At 49.3% G+C, this 15,557-nt stretch overlaps 1 protein-coding gene across 1 annotated transcript; it reads right to left on the bottom strand.

Moving 5' to 3' along the window:
• Positions 1 to 415: 415 nt before the first annotated feature.
• Positions 416 to 14,388, bottom strand: slc2a6 (solute carrier family 2 member 6). The gene is made up of 10 exons (XM_067970000.1): positions 13,975 to 14,388; positions 12,341 to 12,503; positions 11,674 to 11,880; positions 9,993 to 10,092; positions 9,060 to 9,271; positions 7,921 to 8,073; positions 7,124 to 7,232; positions 5,165 to 5,359; positions 3,876 to 4,021; positions 416 to 1,314 (listed from the first exon to the last, which is right to left on the bottom strand). The coding sequence occupies exons 1-10, from the start codon at positions 14,169 to 14,171 to the stop codon at positions 1,150 to 1,152; spliced, it is 1,647 nt and encodes a 548-aa protein (XP_067826101.1). The 5' UTR covers positions 14,172 to 14,388; the 3' UTR covers positions 416 to 1,149.
• Between the last annotated feature and the right edge of the window lie 1,169 nt (positions 14,389 to 15,557).

A 15,557-nucleotide genomic window follows, 5' to 3' on the forward strand; every position in this document is an offset into this window, starting at 1 on the left:
CTCACTCCCGGGTATCTGTTCTATATATAAACCCCCCGAACCCCTCGATTAGATTCCAGTCTGTAACTCACTCCCGGGTATCTGTTATTCTATATATAAACCCCCCGAACCCCTCGATTAGATTCCAGTCTGTAACTCACTCCCGGGTATCTGTTATTCTATATATAAACCTCCCGAACCCCTCGATTAGATTCCAGTCTGTAACTCACTCCCGGGTATCTGTTATTCTATATGTAAACCCCCCGAACCCCTCGATTAGATTCCAGTCTGTAACTCACTCCCGGGTATCTGTTATTCTATATATAAACCTCCCGAACCCCTCGATTAGATTCCAGTCTGTAACTCACTCCTGGGTATCTGTTATTCTTTGTATGTGGTGATAGATGAGAAATGGAAGGAATCTTACAACACCAGGTTATAGTCCAACTGTTTTATTTGAAAATCACAAGCTTTCGGAGCTTCCTCCTTCGTCAGGTGAGTGTGGGATGAGAACACTGTTGGTTCATATTTATTCAGATATGTTTCATTTTGTACCAATGACTGATTCACACCCCATTCTTTACATAAATCCAAATGTTTACAGTCTGAATAGATATGGTACTCAGTATATTTACAAGCCACGTAAAACCGTTCCACAGTTTGAGGAGATCCAAGCTTTGTTACAGTGTAATTTAGTTGGTTTAAAGCAGCTTTTAAACAACACCGCCATCGCTCACCAGCTGCAGACAGGGAGTTGTGGAAATTATTTCAGTGGATTCAACACTCTCAGCTTGTGTTCGGTATCAGTGATGGAGCACAGAAGAAAAAAAAAGGACCGTTCAGCCCATCACACCCGTTCCCTCCACGGGCCGTGCACTTCCCCCCAGCGGGGGCCATGGGAGTGTTTGAGGGGGACATCTAAAATGCACATCCAGTTCACGAACCTCAGTCCTGAAGGGTACAGGGTGGGGAGAGTGCCACACATCGTGTCCAGAACAGGCACATCAGCCGCACACACACACACACACAGTCCTCCTAGACCAGACTAGTGTGAGGAAGTAAAGTGTAAAATTAATCATTGTAGTTGAGGATTAGTCTGCCCGTGAGAGAGAGAGCGAGCTAATGATTGCATTCCGTTAACTTTCAGCTTTTCAACGTCTGGGTCCCACGTCAGCTGTTGTCGTCGCTTTTGGGGGCTCTCGTGTTCCTGAACTCATCCTCAATTTGCTCCAAGGTTTTCCCTTTAGTTTCAGGAATGCAGACGGCCGTAAATATTATACTCAGCAAGGAAATCACAGCGAAGAATAGAAAGGGAACAGCGAGTCCAAAGGTATGCTGCAAAAGGAAAGGTTATTTTAAAATTCATGTATTTTGTCCTCCAGATTTGCCTCCTCCCTCTCCTAAAGGCACGGACTCTCACCGGACTCTCATTCATAAAGGCCCCCTTCAAACTTTAACCCTTTTATCAGGGCAAAAGGGTTAAATTATGAGAAAGATAGACATGCATTTATAAAGCACCTTTCGCAATTGAGGTACTTTTTGAAGTGTAGTCATTGTTGTAATGTAGGAAACAGCAATGAGATAAATGACCAGATAATCTGTTTTGGCAGTGTTGGTTGAGAGATAAGTGTTAGCCCCAGGACACCTCCCCTGCTCTTCTTTGAAATAACGCCGTGGGAGAGGGCAGGCGGGGCCTCGGTTTAATGTTTCATCCGAAAGACGGCTTCTCCGTCAGTGCAGCGCTCCCTCGGTACTGCACTGGGAGTGTCAGCCTGGATGCTCCATTCTCTGGAGTGGGTCTTGAACCCACGATCTTCTGACTCAGAGGCGAGAGTGCTGCCCACCGATGACACAGTGGGGAACAGGTCGCATAGACTAGGCTTGTATTTTTTTTATTTGTTCATGGGATGTGGGCGTCGCTGGCAAGGCCAGCATTTATTGCCCATCCCAAATTTCCTTCTTGACTGAGTGGCTTGCCAGGTCAGTTCAGAGGGCGATTAAGAATCAACCACATTGCTGTGGGTCTGGAGTCACATATAGGCCAGACCAGACCAGGACAGCAGGTTTCCTTCCCTAAAGGGCATCAGTGAACCAGATGAGTTTTTAACAACAATCTGGTAGTTTCGTGACCACCATTACTGATACTAGTTTTTTTTTAATTCCAGTTTTTATTTAATTAATTGAATTTAAATTCCCCAGCTGCTGTTGTGGGATTTGAACTCATGACTCCAGATTACTAGTCCAGTAACATAACCACTATGCTACTGTACCCAGTATATTCCCTAGGGTATGGAAGATTAAGGGGTGATCTAATTGAGGTGTTTAAGATGATTGAAGGATTTGATAGGGTCGATAGAGAGAAACTATTTCCTCTGGTGGGGGGAGTCCAGAACAAGGGGGCAGAACCTTAAAATTCGAGCCAGGCCATTCAGGGGTGATGTCAGGAAGCACTTCTTCACACAAAGGGGAGTGGGAATCTGGAACTCTCCCCCAAAAGGTTGTGGGTCAATTGGAGCTTTCAAGACTGAGATCGATAGATTTTTGTCGGGTATCAGGGGATATGGAGCAAAGGCGGGAAAATGGGGTTTAGGTATAGATCAGCCGTGATCTAATTGAATGGCGAAACAGGCTCGAGGGGCTGAATGGCCTCCTCCTGTTCCTAGGACATTGCTGCAGGAGTTCCTCAGGGCAGTGTCCTAGGCCCAACCATCTTCAGCTGCTTCATCAATGACCTTCACTCCATCATAAGGTCAGAAATAGGGATGTTCACTGATGATTGCACAGTGTTCAGTTCCATTCGCAACCCCTCAAATAATGAAGCAGTCCGTGCCCGCATGCAGCAAGAACTGGACAACATCCAGGCTTGGGCTGATAACTGGCAAGTAACATTTGTGCCAGGCAATGACCATCTCCAACAAGAGAGAGTCTAACCACCTCCCCTTGACATTGAACGCCGTTACCATCGCTGAATCCCCCACCATCAACATCCCGGGGGTCATCATTGACCAGAAACTTAACTGGACCAGCCATATAAATACTGTGGCTGCAAGAGCAGGTCAGAGGCTGGGTATTCTGCGGCGAGTGACTCACCTCCTGACTCCCCAAAGCCTTCCCACCATCTACAAGGCACAAGTCAGGAGTGTGATGGAATACTCTCCACTTGCCTGGATGAGTGCAGCTCCAACAACACTCGAAGCTCAACACCATCCAGGATAAAGCAGCCCGCTTGATTGGCACCCCATCCACCACCCTAAACATTCACTCCCTCCACTACCAGCGCACCGTGGCTGCAGTGTGTACCATCCACAGGATGCACTGTAGCAACTCGCCAAGGCTTCTTCGACAGCACCTCCCAAACCCGTGACCTCTACCACCTAGATGGACAAGGGCAGCAGGTGCATGGGAACAACACCCGCCTGCACATTCCCCTCCAAGTCACACACCAGCCCGACTTGGAAATATATCGCAGTTCCATCATCGTCGCTGGGTCAAAATCCTGGAACTCCCTTCCTAACAGCACTGTGGGAGAACCTTCACCACACGGACTGCAGCGGTTCAAGAAGGCGGCTCATCACCACCTTCTCAAGGGCAATTAGGGATAAGCAATAAATGCCGGCCTCACCAGCGACGCCCACATCCCATGAACGAATAAAAAAAAAGTAACAGGCTTGAGGGGCTGAATGGCCTCCTCCTGTTCCTATCGCACTCCGCCCACAAGCAGCCAATTAATATCCTGGGAGAGGCAGAAAATAACAGAGGGAAAAAAACCTTTGGCCAATTCATGGGAAGATAGATCCGGGAAGCTTCTCTCCCACCCGCAGAGATAATCAAAGCGAGGAGATCTCAGCGACCGCGAGGGAGCAGATTCTAAGCACAAGTTCCTAAAACAAACAAACCTTCGCTGCCAAAAACTGATCCGTCAAGAAGAATGCAACGATCCAGCTGACGACGACACACAATCCCGACGCCAATCCACGGACTTTGATCGGAAGGATCTCCGACATCAGGAGCCAGGTGATTGGTCCCCAGCCCAGGGCGTAGCCTGTGTACAGGTCAAAAGGAAACACGGCCTTCAACCACATAGATCAGGTGGACAAAAGGGGTTCAAACAGCAAAGGAGCATGAGAAATTTTAGCAACAAAATAAGGGCCATTAGGCCCAGTGAACCTATCGCGTTCGATGGATCTCACCTTCCCCACCAACCTTCCCTTCTCACTCAATCCCTTCTCCCAGCGGAAGTACATCCAATTACCTCCTGAACCCATTTACACTGTCGCTTCAGTGACTGCCCTCCTCACCAACTCCACACCTCCATTACCCTTCGGATGAGAAACTTCTCCTTGAAGTCTTTCTTTATTCCTAATTTCTACATGTTTTAATTTGATGCTCTTGGGATTTGAACCCTTCGTCCTGGTTACAGCAACACAATCACCTCCACACTGTCCCGTCAAACACTCCCAGGGCAGGTACAGCACGGGTTAAATACAGAGTAAAGCTCCCTCTACACTGTCCCATCAAACACTCCCAGGGCAGGTACAGGGTTAGATACAGAGTAAAGCTCCCTCTACACTGTCCCATCAAACACTCCCAGGGCAGGTACAGGGTTAGATACAGAGTAAAGCTCCCTCTACACTGTCCCATCAAACACTCCCAGGGCAGGTACAGGGTTAGATACAGAGTAAAGCTCCCTCTACACTGTCCCATCAAACACTCCCAGGGCAGGTACAGCACGGGTTAGATACAGAGTAAAGCTCCCTCTACACTGTCCCATCAAACACTCCCAGGGCAGGTACAGGGTTAGATACAGAGTAAAGCTCCCTCTACACTGTCCCATCAAACACTCCCAGGGCAGGTACAGCACGGGTTAGATACAGAGTAAAGCTCCCTCTACACTGTCCCATCAAACACTCCCAGGGCAGGTACAGGGTTAGATACAGAGTAAAGCTCCCTCTACACTGTCCCATCAAACACTCCCAGGGCAGGTACAGCACGGGTTAGATACAGAGTAAAGCTCCCTCTACACTGTCCCATCAAACACTCCCAGGGCAGGTACAGGGTTAGATACAGAGTAAAGCTCCCTCTACACTGTCCCATCAAACACTCCCAGGGCAGGTACAGCACGGGTTAGATACAGAGTAAAGCTCCCTCTACACTGTCCCATCAAACACTCCTCAGAGGGACCTACCGAATATGTAAAGCATGACACTGATTAGAGGAATCACGGTCAGCCAATGTGACATTTTGTGTTGAAATAGATGCTCAACTGTGAAATGGTCTCGGTGCACAGAGGAAATGTTATTGATGGTGGTGTGGTTACTCTGTAGTCCATCCAGCTTGACGTAGATTCCAAAAGCAAATGTGGAGATGAACATGATTGCACCTGGTAGGGGGAGAAGAAAGAGAAATGGGATTTCTTGATGGTTAAAGTGATTATAAACCATGTGTGGGCTGATCCATATGTTGAAAGGTAGTGGTTGCGTTACTGGACTAGTAATCCAGAGAACGTGAGTTCAAATCCCACCGTGGGCAGTTTATGAATTTAAATCCACTTTATGAGATCTGGAAATAAAAAGCTGGGATCAGTAAAAGTGTCCGTGAAGCTGTCGGATTGTCGTAAAAACCCAACCGGTTCACTAACGTCCTTTCGGGAAGGAAACCTGCCGTCCTTACCCGGTCTGGGCCTATATGTGACTCCAGTCCCCGCACCAACGTGATTGACTCTTAACTGCCCTCTGAAGTGACCCCTCATTTGTATCGAACCTGCTACCAGTGGTTCAAGAAGGCGGCCCATCACCACCTTCTCAGGGCAACTAGGGGATGGGCAATAAATTCAGGCCCTGCCAGCGACGCCCACATCCCGAGAATAAATAATAAAAAAAAGAGCCTACCCAGTTCTGCTGATATTCAGAACCCCATAGAATTGGGCTCAGAGTATGTAAACAAGTATCTGGGAGATGAGCTGGGAAGTGTATTCACCCCCTGCTCTTTTGGCTATGTGTCGCTGGATAGTTTTTATGCGGTGTGGTAATGGTCTTGTCCTTTCCCTCTTACTCCTCCTTCCCCAGTTGATACCATCCCTCCCCCACACCCACATCCTACCCTGTTGTGTACTTTGATTGGAGGAGTCATAGAATCTTACAGCACAGAAAGAGGCCATTCAGCCCATCGTGCCTGTGCCGGCTCTTTGAAAGAGCTATCCAATTGGACCCATCCCCCTGCTCTTTCCCCACAGCCCTGCAATTTTCTCCTTTTGAAAGTTATTATTGAATCTGCTTCCACCGCCCTTTCAGGCAGCGCGTTCCAGATCATAACAACTCGGTGAGTAAAAAAATTTCTCCTGAATTTGTTGAGCCTGCAACACAGCTCAGTGAATTCCAGGAGCGTTGAAGACGGGGAGTGCTCTGTCTCACTCCCCCCACCCCATAGATAACCTGACTGGGACCAATGAACCCCGCCCCCGGGAGGAGCCTGAATGTAAAGGTCAGTTGTTGGGTTATCCTGCTCCCCCTTCCCTGAGACCCAGCTCTGGGACCGAGACATCAGGCCAATCAGTTCCAGGGTTACAGGCTGCTCTCAATCTCCCTAATCTGCGCTCAGCAACTCTCCAGACAAGGTCCCGTCAATAACAGCCTCGAGGGGAGGAAGCATCGTTCCCTGATTACAGTCGGGAGGAGCCCAGTCGAGACTGGTCAGATCCCCACAGGATTAGTGACAGAGTTTAAACAGGGGTCGGTCTCCCCTCCCCGGTCCTGGAGGCGCTGGCTCTCCCAGGACTGCAAGCATTAGCCGTTCTCCAGTAACCTCACCCCCAAGAGCCATTCTCCAGATGTGCAACTGGAACAGTGAGAGCCACCAAGCTATTGGACCATTGGAGGCATTGCAGCCGAGTCTGAAACTGTCTTGCAGGGGCCTCTGGACAGTGGTCAGGAGCAGGAGCCCCAGCTCATTCTCCCCCCTCCCTAACCCAGGCGAACCGAGACCAATTTTAGCAAACCGTAGCATCACCCCGGCTGACTCAGCGCGGACCCGCGATGGGAGCTGGACCCTCCCTGGTCAGTGTGGCTCAGTACCACAGCGGGCTGAGTCATCGAGGGAGCCAAGGCAGTTACACTTTTGACACGATAAAGTTCCTGTTCCAATCTACCTGATACAAAGAGAAGTTTTCGTCTTCCAGCTTTATCCATCAGCCAGGCGGCGATACACACGGACACAATCCGAATCACCGCAGTCAGCACTGCATCGACGTCAGGTTTCTAACAGAAAACACCTTCCGTTAGTGCGAGGGAGAGGGAGAGTGAGAAATAGAGAGGAGGGAGAGAGAGAGAGGAGGGAGAAAGAAAAAGAGACAGAGCGAAAAATAGGAGGAAGAGAGATAGAAAAAAAGAGAGAGGAAGAGAGCGAGAAAAAGTGAGAGATAGAAAGAGAGAAGTATGTGTGACTCGAGACCACACCAATGTGGTTGAATTTTAACTGTCCTCTGAAGAGGGCTAGCAAGCCTTTCAGTTGTATGAATAAAGGAAAGTCTTGCATTTCTATCGCCCCTTTCACCACCTCAGGACGTCCCAGAGTGCTTTACAGCCAGTGAAGTACTTTTTGAAGTGTAGTCACTGTTGTAATGTAGGAAACTTGGCAGCCAATTTGCGCACAGCATGATCCCACAAACAGCAATGTGGCAATGACCAGGTCATCTGTTTTGGTGATGTTGTTTGAGGCAGCTGAAGGCACGGCCGCCAATGGTGGAGTGAAGGATGTGGGTGACGGGAAAGAGGCCGGAATTGGAGGAGGGCAGAGATCTTTGAGGGGTGTAGGGCTGGAGGAGGTTACAGAGAGAGTAACTAGGGATGGGCAATAAATGCCGGCCTTGCCAGTGACGCCCACACCCCGAGAATGAATAAGCCCCTGGCTGTTTGGCTGACGACAGAGTCCTACGCTGGTACTTACCAGGATGACTTTCGTACTTTTAAAGATGAGCTGCATGTTGAAGAGGATAACTGTGATCCCACTGAGTTGCTGAATAATCCTCATGATGACAGCAGTCAGCACGGGTTTGTAGATGAAGGGCTGGCGTAGGTCGGCGCACGATATCCGTGTGACCTGAGCGGGGAACAGAGCCAAAATCTCATCGCAAGAAAAGGAAAAGTGAGTGTGCAAAAACTCAAAGAAAGGACTTGCATTTCTGTTGCGCCTTTCACCACCTCTGGACGTCCCAAAGCGCTTTACTGCCAATAAAGTACTTTTGAAGTGTAGTCACTGTTGTAATGTAGGAAAAGCAGCAGCCAATTTGCGCACAGCAAGATCCCACAAACAGCAGTGAGATAATGACCAGATAATCTGTTTTTAGTGATGTTGGTTGAGGGATAAATATTGGCCCCAGGACACCAGGGAGAACTCCCCCCTGCTCCACTTTGAAATAGTGTCCGTGGAGTCTTTTACATCCTGAGAGGGGCAGACGGGGCCTCGGTTTAACATCTCATCCAAAAGACACTCCCTCAGTGTTGCACTGTGAGTGTTGGCCTGGATTTTGTGCTCAAGTCTCTGGAGTGGGACTTGAACCCACAACCTTCCGACTCAGAGGCGAGAGTGCTGCCCACTGAGCCAGGGCCGACACTGCGACCCTTTTGACTCTGTGTACACTTAATGAAACAAAAATACTGCCTCCCGAGATGGCTCAGTGGGTAAAGAGACCACCCGATGTGATACTGAGCCCTACAATCAAGGAGGTCTCAGTTTCAGCCCTCTGGTCTGTGCTGGGATGGCCATTGAGAGTCCATAGTTAGTCTCTGCTCTCAAGGGTTAGGGAGGAGATAAATCAGCAAGGATTCCAGCTCCTTCCTGATTTCTGTCCAGTGACCCCCTTGCTGGGTGAGGGCAGAATCGGCCTTGGCTGCGAAGCCCCCCATGGTCAAATGTCTCAGGCTCGCACAACAGGCATGGCCGCTTGGGTGAGGTATCGGAGGGCTGCTAGTCTCTATGGAACCCATGGCCCAGTTGGGAGTCGGCACCTTCAGGAGAGGAGGGGGGAAAGGCAAGTAAACTGGACATTAAGATTTCAGTCTGAGCTAAATAGAACGACCACTTACATTTCTGCTCAGTGACTCTTGGATCTCCTTGTATTCGAGTTGGAAATTGGCCTCAGCTCCCCGAAGCCACACCAGTGACTGTATGGCCTCGTCCGTGCGGTGTTTGGAGATTAAATAGCGAGGGGATTCCGGCATGAAGCAAAGAATAATAATCATTATGGCCGGTATAAAAGCCCCCACAACAGCCAGCCAACGCCATGGCAGGACCAGGTCTAAGAAAGAACAAAAAGGCTTAGCCTCAATTTTACTCTCGAATCGCTGAATATCTTTCCAGTAATAGAACATGAACTCAACAGATTATAACTCAGACCCCTTCCCATTCACTCCCACTGTACACAATCCCAATGGACCAAACCCCTTCCCATTCACTCCCACTGTACACAATCCCAATGGACCAAACCCCTTCCCATTCACTCCCACTGCACACAATCCCAATGGACCAAACCCCTTCCCATTTACTCCCATTGTACACAATCCCAATGGACCAAACCCCTTCCCATTTACTCCCATTGTACACAATCCCAATGGACCAAACCCCTTCCCATTCACTCCCATTGTACACAATCCCAATGGACCAAACCCCTTCCCATTCACTCCCGCTGCACACAATCCCAATGGACCAAACCCCTTCCCATTTACTCCCATTGTTCACAATCCCAATGGATTAAATCCCTTCTCATTCACTCCCATTGTATAGAATCCCAATGGACCAAATCCCTTCCCATTTACTCCCATTGTACACAATCCCAATGGACCAAATCCCTTCCCATTCACTCCCATTGTACACAATCCCAAAGGCCCAAAACCCTTCCCATTTACTCCCATTGTACACGATCCCAATGGATTAAACCCCTTCCCATTCACTCCCATTGTACACAATCCCAAAGGCCCAAACCCATGGACCATTCATTCCCATTCTATAGAATCTCTCACCCAATGCGAAGAGCAGGAACGATCCACAGACACTCATGAACTGCGGCCCAGCTCCCAGTCTTCCTCTCAGCTCGGCCAGTGATATCTCAGAAATGTAAACCTGGAAAAGAGGAACAAGACACTTTACGTCTCGCTGTACATTTGCTGTCGTGTGAGCTGCCAACTACCCTAAGCAGGGTCTGAGCATTTCATCCCTGTCAGCTGTGTGGGTGGATACCATGGGGCCTTGGGAAACAGGGGGACGCAGAGAAAGTTTAAGTCCCGTTAATCTGCAGATATTTCAAGCTGCTGATACCAACACATCTTGATGTTCACCTTGGCTCAGTGGGTTATCTCTGAGTCAAAAGCCACACTCCAGAGACTTGAAACACATAATCCAAGCTGTCACACCCAGTGTCAGTACTGAGGGAGCGCTGCACTGTCGGAGGGTCAGTACTGAGGGAGCGCCGCACTGTCGGAGGGTCAGTACTGAGGGAGCGCTGCACTGTCGGAGGGTCAGTACTGAGGGAGCGCCGCACTGTCGGAGGGTCAGTACTGAGGGAGCGCTGCACTGTCGGAGGGTCAGTACTGAGGGAGCGCTGCACTGTCGGAGGGTCAGTACTGAGGGAGCGCTGCACTGTTGGAGGGTCAGTACTGAGGGAGCGCTGCACTGTCAGAGGGTCAGTACTGAGGGAGCGCTGCACTGTCGGAGGGTCAGAGCCAAACAGATACTCCAAGCAAAAGTTTGTTCCTGATGATGATTTCTCTCTTGCCTTGACTCTCCAACCTTCTAGCATAATCTTTCTAGACTTTCTCTGTCTATTACTATTTTGCATCCCTAAATTTTTCTCCATTGCCCCTCTTAACGCTCCCGATAACCCACCTGACAGCACCTCCCAAAGCCGCAACCTCTACCAGCTAGAAGGACAAGAGCAGCAGGTACATGGGAACAACACCACCTGCACGTTCCCCTCCAAGTCACACACCATCCTGACTTGGAAATATGTCGCCGTTCCTTCATTGTCGCTGGGTCAAAATCCTGGAACTCCCTTCCTAACAGCACTGTGGGAGAACCTTCACCACACGGACTGCAGCGGTTCAAGAAGGCGGCTCACCACCACCTTCTCAAGGGGCAACTAGAATTATATAGGATTACATCGAATGTACAGCACAGAAACAGGCCATTCGGCCCAACAGGTCGGCGTTTATGCCCCACATGAGCCTCCTCCTTCCCTACTTCATCTCACCCTATCAGCATATCCTTCTATTCCTTTCTCCCACGTGTGTTTATGTAGCTTCCCCTTAATTAGGGATGGGCTATAAATGCCGGCCTTGCCTGCAATGCCCACATCCCCAGAATGAATGTACAAAAAAATCCCTGTAAACAGTTCCTCCTCCCTGCGTTCTCACTCTGTTGAAATACAAACATGTGGCATCACTCCGACTGTAACAAGGATTTCCAAAACACTGGGACTTCCCTCACTTGACTTTCCCTTCCCCCTTCAGAGTACATGATTTAAAATCCAGGCGTGCCATCATCTGACCTGCTTCCCAATTTGCCGTGTCCCTCACCGACTCTGTTCAGCCTGGGTGTTGCCCTGCCCTGCGACCCTTGACCCTACATCTCCAATTCCCAGACCCGGCAATGAGCTGTTTCCCGAGAGTTCAGGGATTGACGACGAGTTATCCATTGCATTCTTACCGGAATGGAGGCAGCGGCCATTCCCCCTGCGATGCCCGTCAATGCCCGGCCAACATCCAGCATCCACACAGCCTGGGCACTGCCCATGATCAAAAAGCCAAGCGCCGAGGGCAGGCTGGACACCATGATGGTCAACTTACGGCCCAGCAAGTCGTTGAGCAGCATAGTGCTCAGACCTCCAGCCGCTGTCCCCAAGGTGAACACCGACTGTAAAACAACACGGACAAAGCACAGGGTCAGGCACAGGTTAGATACAGAGTAAAGCTCCCTCTACACTGTCCCATCAAACACTCCCAGGGCAGGTACAGGGTTAGATACAGAGTAAAGCTCCCTCTACACTGTCCCATCAAACACTCCCAGGGCAGGTACAGGGTTAGATACAGAGTAAAGCTCCCTCTACACTGTCCCATCAAACACTCCCAGGGCAGGTACAGCACGGGTTAGATACAGAGTAAAGCTCCCTCGACACTGTCCCATCAAACACTCCCAGGGCAGGTACAGCACAGGTTAGATACAGAGTAAAGCTCCCTCGACACTGTCCCATCAAACACTCCCAGAGCAGGTACAGGGTTAGATACAGAGTAAAGCTCCCTCTACACTGTCCCAACAAATTGACTCTGCCCTTCATCCCCCAAAATACATCACAACAGTTGCTTTCTTTGCTTACTGTAAACAAGGAGGCCTTTTTGTCATTCAGTCGAAGGTTCGGGTTGGGTGAATCCTGCAGTTTGGGGACCAGGGGAGCGGTGTAGACCATTGCATAGCCGAAGCTTAGATTTCCCAACACAGCGGTAAACACAGCGAGGTACATCCACCTGTTGCAGACAGTCCTGGAAGAAATATCCGGATTAAAGCTGTCTGTCTGCAGTGTAACGAAAGCTGGAAATTGAACCTCCCGACTACAGCCCTGTGCGTCCATCATCTATCATAGAATTTACAGCAAAGGAACAGGCCATTTGGTCCACCCGAGAGGGCAGACGGGGCCTCGGTTTAACGTCTCATCCGAAAGACGGCACCTCCAACAGTGCAGCACTCCCTCAATACTGACCCTCCGACAGTGCAGCGCTCCCTCAGCACTGACCCTCCGACAGTGCAGCGGTCCCTCAATACTGACCCTCCGACAGTGCAGCACTCCCTCAGTACTGACCCTCCGACAGTGCAGCGGTCCCTCAGTATTGACCCTCCGACAGTGTGGCGCTCCCTCAGTACTGACCCTCCGACAGTGCGGCGCTCCCTCAGTACTGACCCTCCGACAGTGCGGCGCTCCCTCAGTACTGACCCTCCGACAGTGCGGTGCTCCCTCAGTACTGACCCTCCGACAGTGTGGCGCTCCCTCAGTACTGACCCTCCGACAGTACAGCACTCCCTCAGTACTGACCCTCCGACAGTGCGGCGCTCCCTCAGTACTGACCCTCCGACAGTGCGGCGCTCCCTCAGTACTGACCCTCCGACAGTGCGGCGCTAGCTCAGTACTGGCCCTCCGACAGTACAGCACTCCCTCAGTACTGACCCTCCGACAGTGCAGCGCTCCCTCAGTACTGACCCTCCGACAGTGCGGTGCTCCCTCAGTACTGCACCGAGAGTGTCAGCCTGGAATATGGGCTCAAATCTCTGGAGTGGGGATGTGAACCCATGACCTTTTGACTTAGAGGCGAGAGTGCTGCTCACTGATCCAAAGCTGTCACCTTGTTAATGTGTTTGTGGGACAATTATTGGTCCAGTATTTTCACCCTGGCATTTAATACATCCAAATAAACAGGCTCAGTACGGTGGTTTAGTGATTATGTTAATAGACTAGCAACGTCGGTTCAAATCCCACCGTGGGTAGTTTGAGAATTTAAATTTAGTTCTTAAAAAATCTGGAAATAAAAAGCTGGGATCAGTGAAAGTGACCGTGAAGCTGTCGGATTGTCGTAAAAACCCAACTGGTTCATTAATGTCCTTTAGGGAAGGAAACCCGCCGTCCTTACCCGGTCTGGGCCTATACGTGACTCCAGTCCCCACACCAACTGCCCTCTGAAGTGGACACTCAGTTGTACCAAACCCGCTACCAGCGAGTCAAGAAGGCGGCGGCTAATCACCACCTTCTCAGGGCAACTCGGGGACGGGCAATAAATGCCGGCCTCGCCAGCGACACCCACATCCCCAGAACGAAAGAGAAAGGTTCACAGTTAATGTCCGACAAACTCTGAGCTACAAACTATCGCCAGATATTTTTTTTTAAAACTTTTTTTTTGTCCTGAAACGCTTTGGTTCAAATATATAGAATTCAGGTTTAAAAAGGAGGTTCCTACTTCTTACCCTGTTTGCGTCTCCTGCTGGTTAATGATGTCTCGGAAGGTGCTGTACTGATGAGGAGTCGGGACCTTTAGCAGTGAGTTCCTCATCTTGGGATGGAGTGAAGTCTTTGCTCTATCGACCAATCCACTTTTATTCTGTCTGGTTTCTCTCTTAATTTCCTCTTCAAGGAGTTTCGTCAGTTTACAGAAATTACTCATCTTGAAAATCAGCTGCGGAACTGGCTGCCGTGGAATTTTTGCAAAATGTGATTCTGGTTGTTAGCACTGACCCTGGACAGTGTCTCAATACCTCCGCACCATGAGGAAGTGAAAACACTGAACCCTCGAGTGAAATCTCCAAAAAATCGTGCGGTGGAAAATGAGATTTCCTCCAACAGGCCACAGGTGGGAACTTGTTAACTCCTGGAATCACAGATTTTTTTACACCGCAGGAGGAGGCCATTCAGCCCCTCGTGCCTGATCCCCCATTTGATAAGATCATGGCTGATCTGTGATCTAACTCCATATACCTGCCTTAATACCTTTGGTTGCCAAAAAGCTATCTATCTCACATTTAAATTTAACAATTGAGCTAGTATCAATTGCCGTTTGCGGAAGAGAGTTCCAAACTTCTACCACCCTTTGTGTGTAGAAATGTTTTCTAATCTCACTCCTGAAAGGTCTGGCTCTAATTTTTAGACTGTGCCCCCTACTCCTAGAATCCCCAACCAGCGGAAATAGTTTCTCTCTATCCACCCTATCCGTTCCCCTTAATATCTTATAAACTTCGATCAGATCACCCCTTAACCTTTGAAACTCGAGAGAATACAACCCCAATTTGTGTAATCTCTCCTCGTAACTTAACCCTTGAAGTCCAGGTATCATTCTAGTAAACCTACGCTGCACTCCCTCCAAGGCCAATATGTCCTTCTGAAGGTGCGGTGCCCAGAACTGCTCACAGTACTCCAGGTGCGGTCTAACCAGGGTTTTGTATAGCTGTAGCATAACTTCTGCCCCCTTGTACTCCAGTCCTCTAGATATGAAGGCCAACATTCCATTAGTCTTCTTGATTATTTTCTGCACCTGTTCGTGACACTTCAAAGATCTATGTACCTGAACCCCTAAGTCCCTTTGGACATCCACTGTTTTTAACTTTTTACCATTTAGAAAGTACCCTGTTCTATCCTTTTTTGATCCAAAGTGGATGACCTCACATTTGTCTACATTGAATTCCATTTGCCACAGTTTTGCCCATTCACCTAATCTATCAATATCGCTTTGTAATTTTATGTTTTCATCTACACTGCTTACAATGCCGACAATCTTTGAAAGAGTTAATCCCCTGGATACCGGGGCTTAAAGGGTTAAATTACGAGGACAGGTTGCATTGATTAGGCTTGTATTCCCTTGAGTTTAGAAGGTTGAGGAGTGATCTAATTGAGGTGTTTAAAATGTTAAAGGCATTCGATAGGGTCGATAGAGAGAAACTATTTCCTCTGGTGGGGGGAGTCCAGAACAAGGGGGCAGAACCTTAAAATTAGAGCCGGGCCGTTCAGGGGTGATGTCAGGAAGCACTTCATCACACAAAGGGGAGTGGGAATCTGG

The sequence above is a fragment of the Heptranchias perlo genome, chromosome 31 (genome assembly GCF_035084215.1).
Source record: "Heptranchias perlo isolate sHepPer1 chromosome 31, sHepPer1.hap1, whole genome shotgun sequence".
Taxonomy (NCBI): Eukaryota; Metazoa; Chordata; class Chondrichthyes; order Hexanchiformes; family Hexanchidae; genus Heptranchias; species Heptranchias perlo.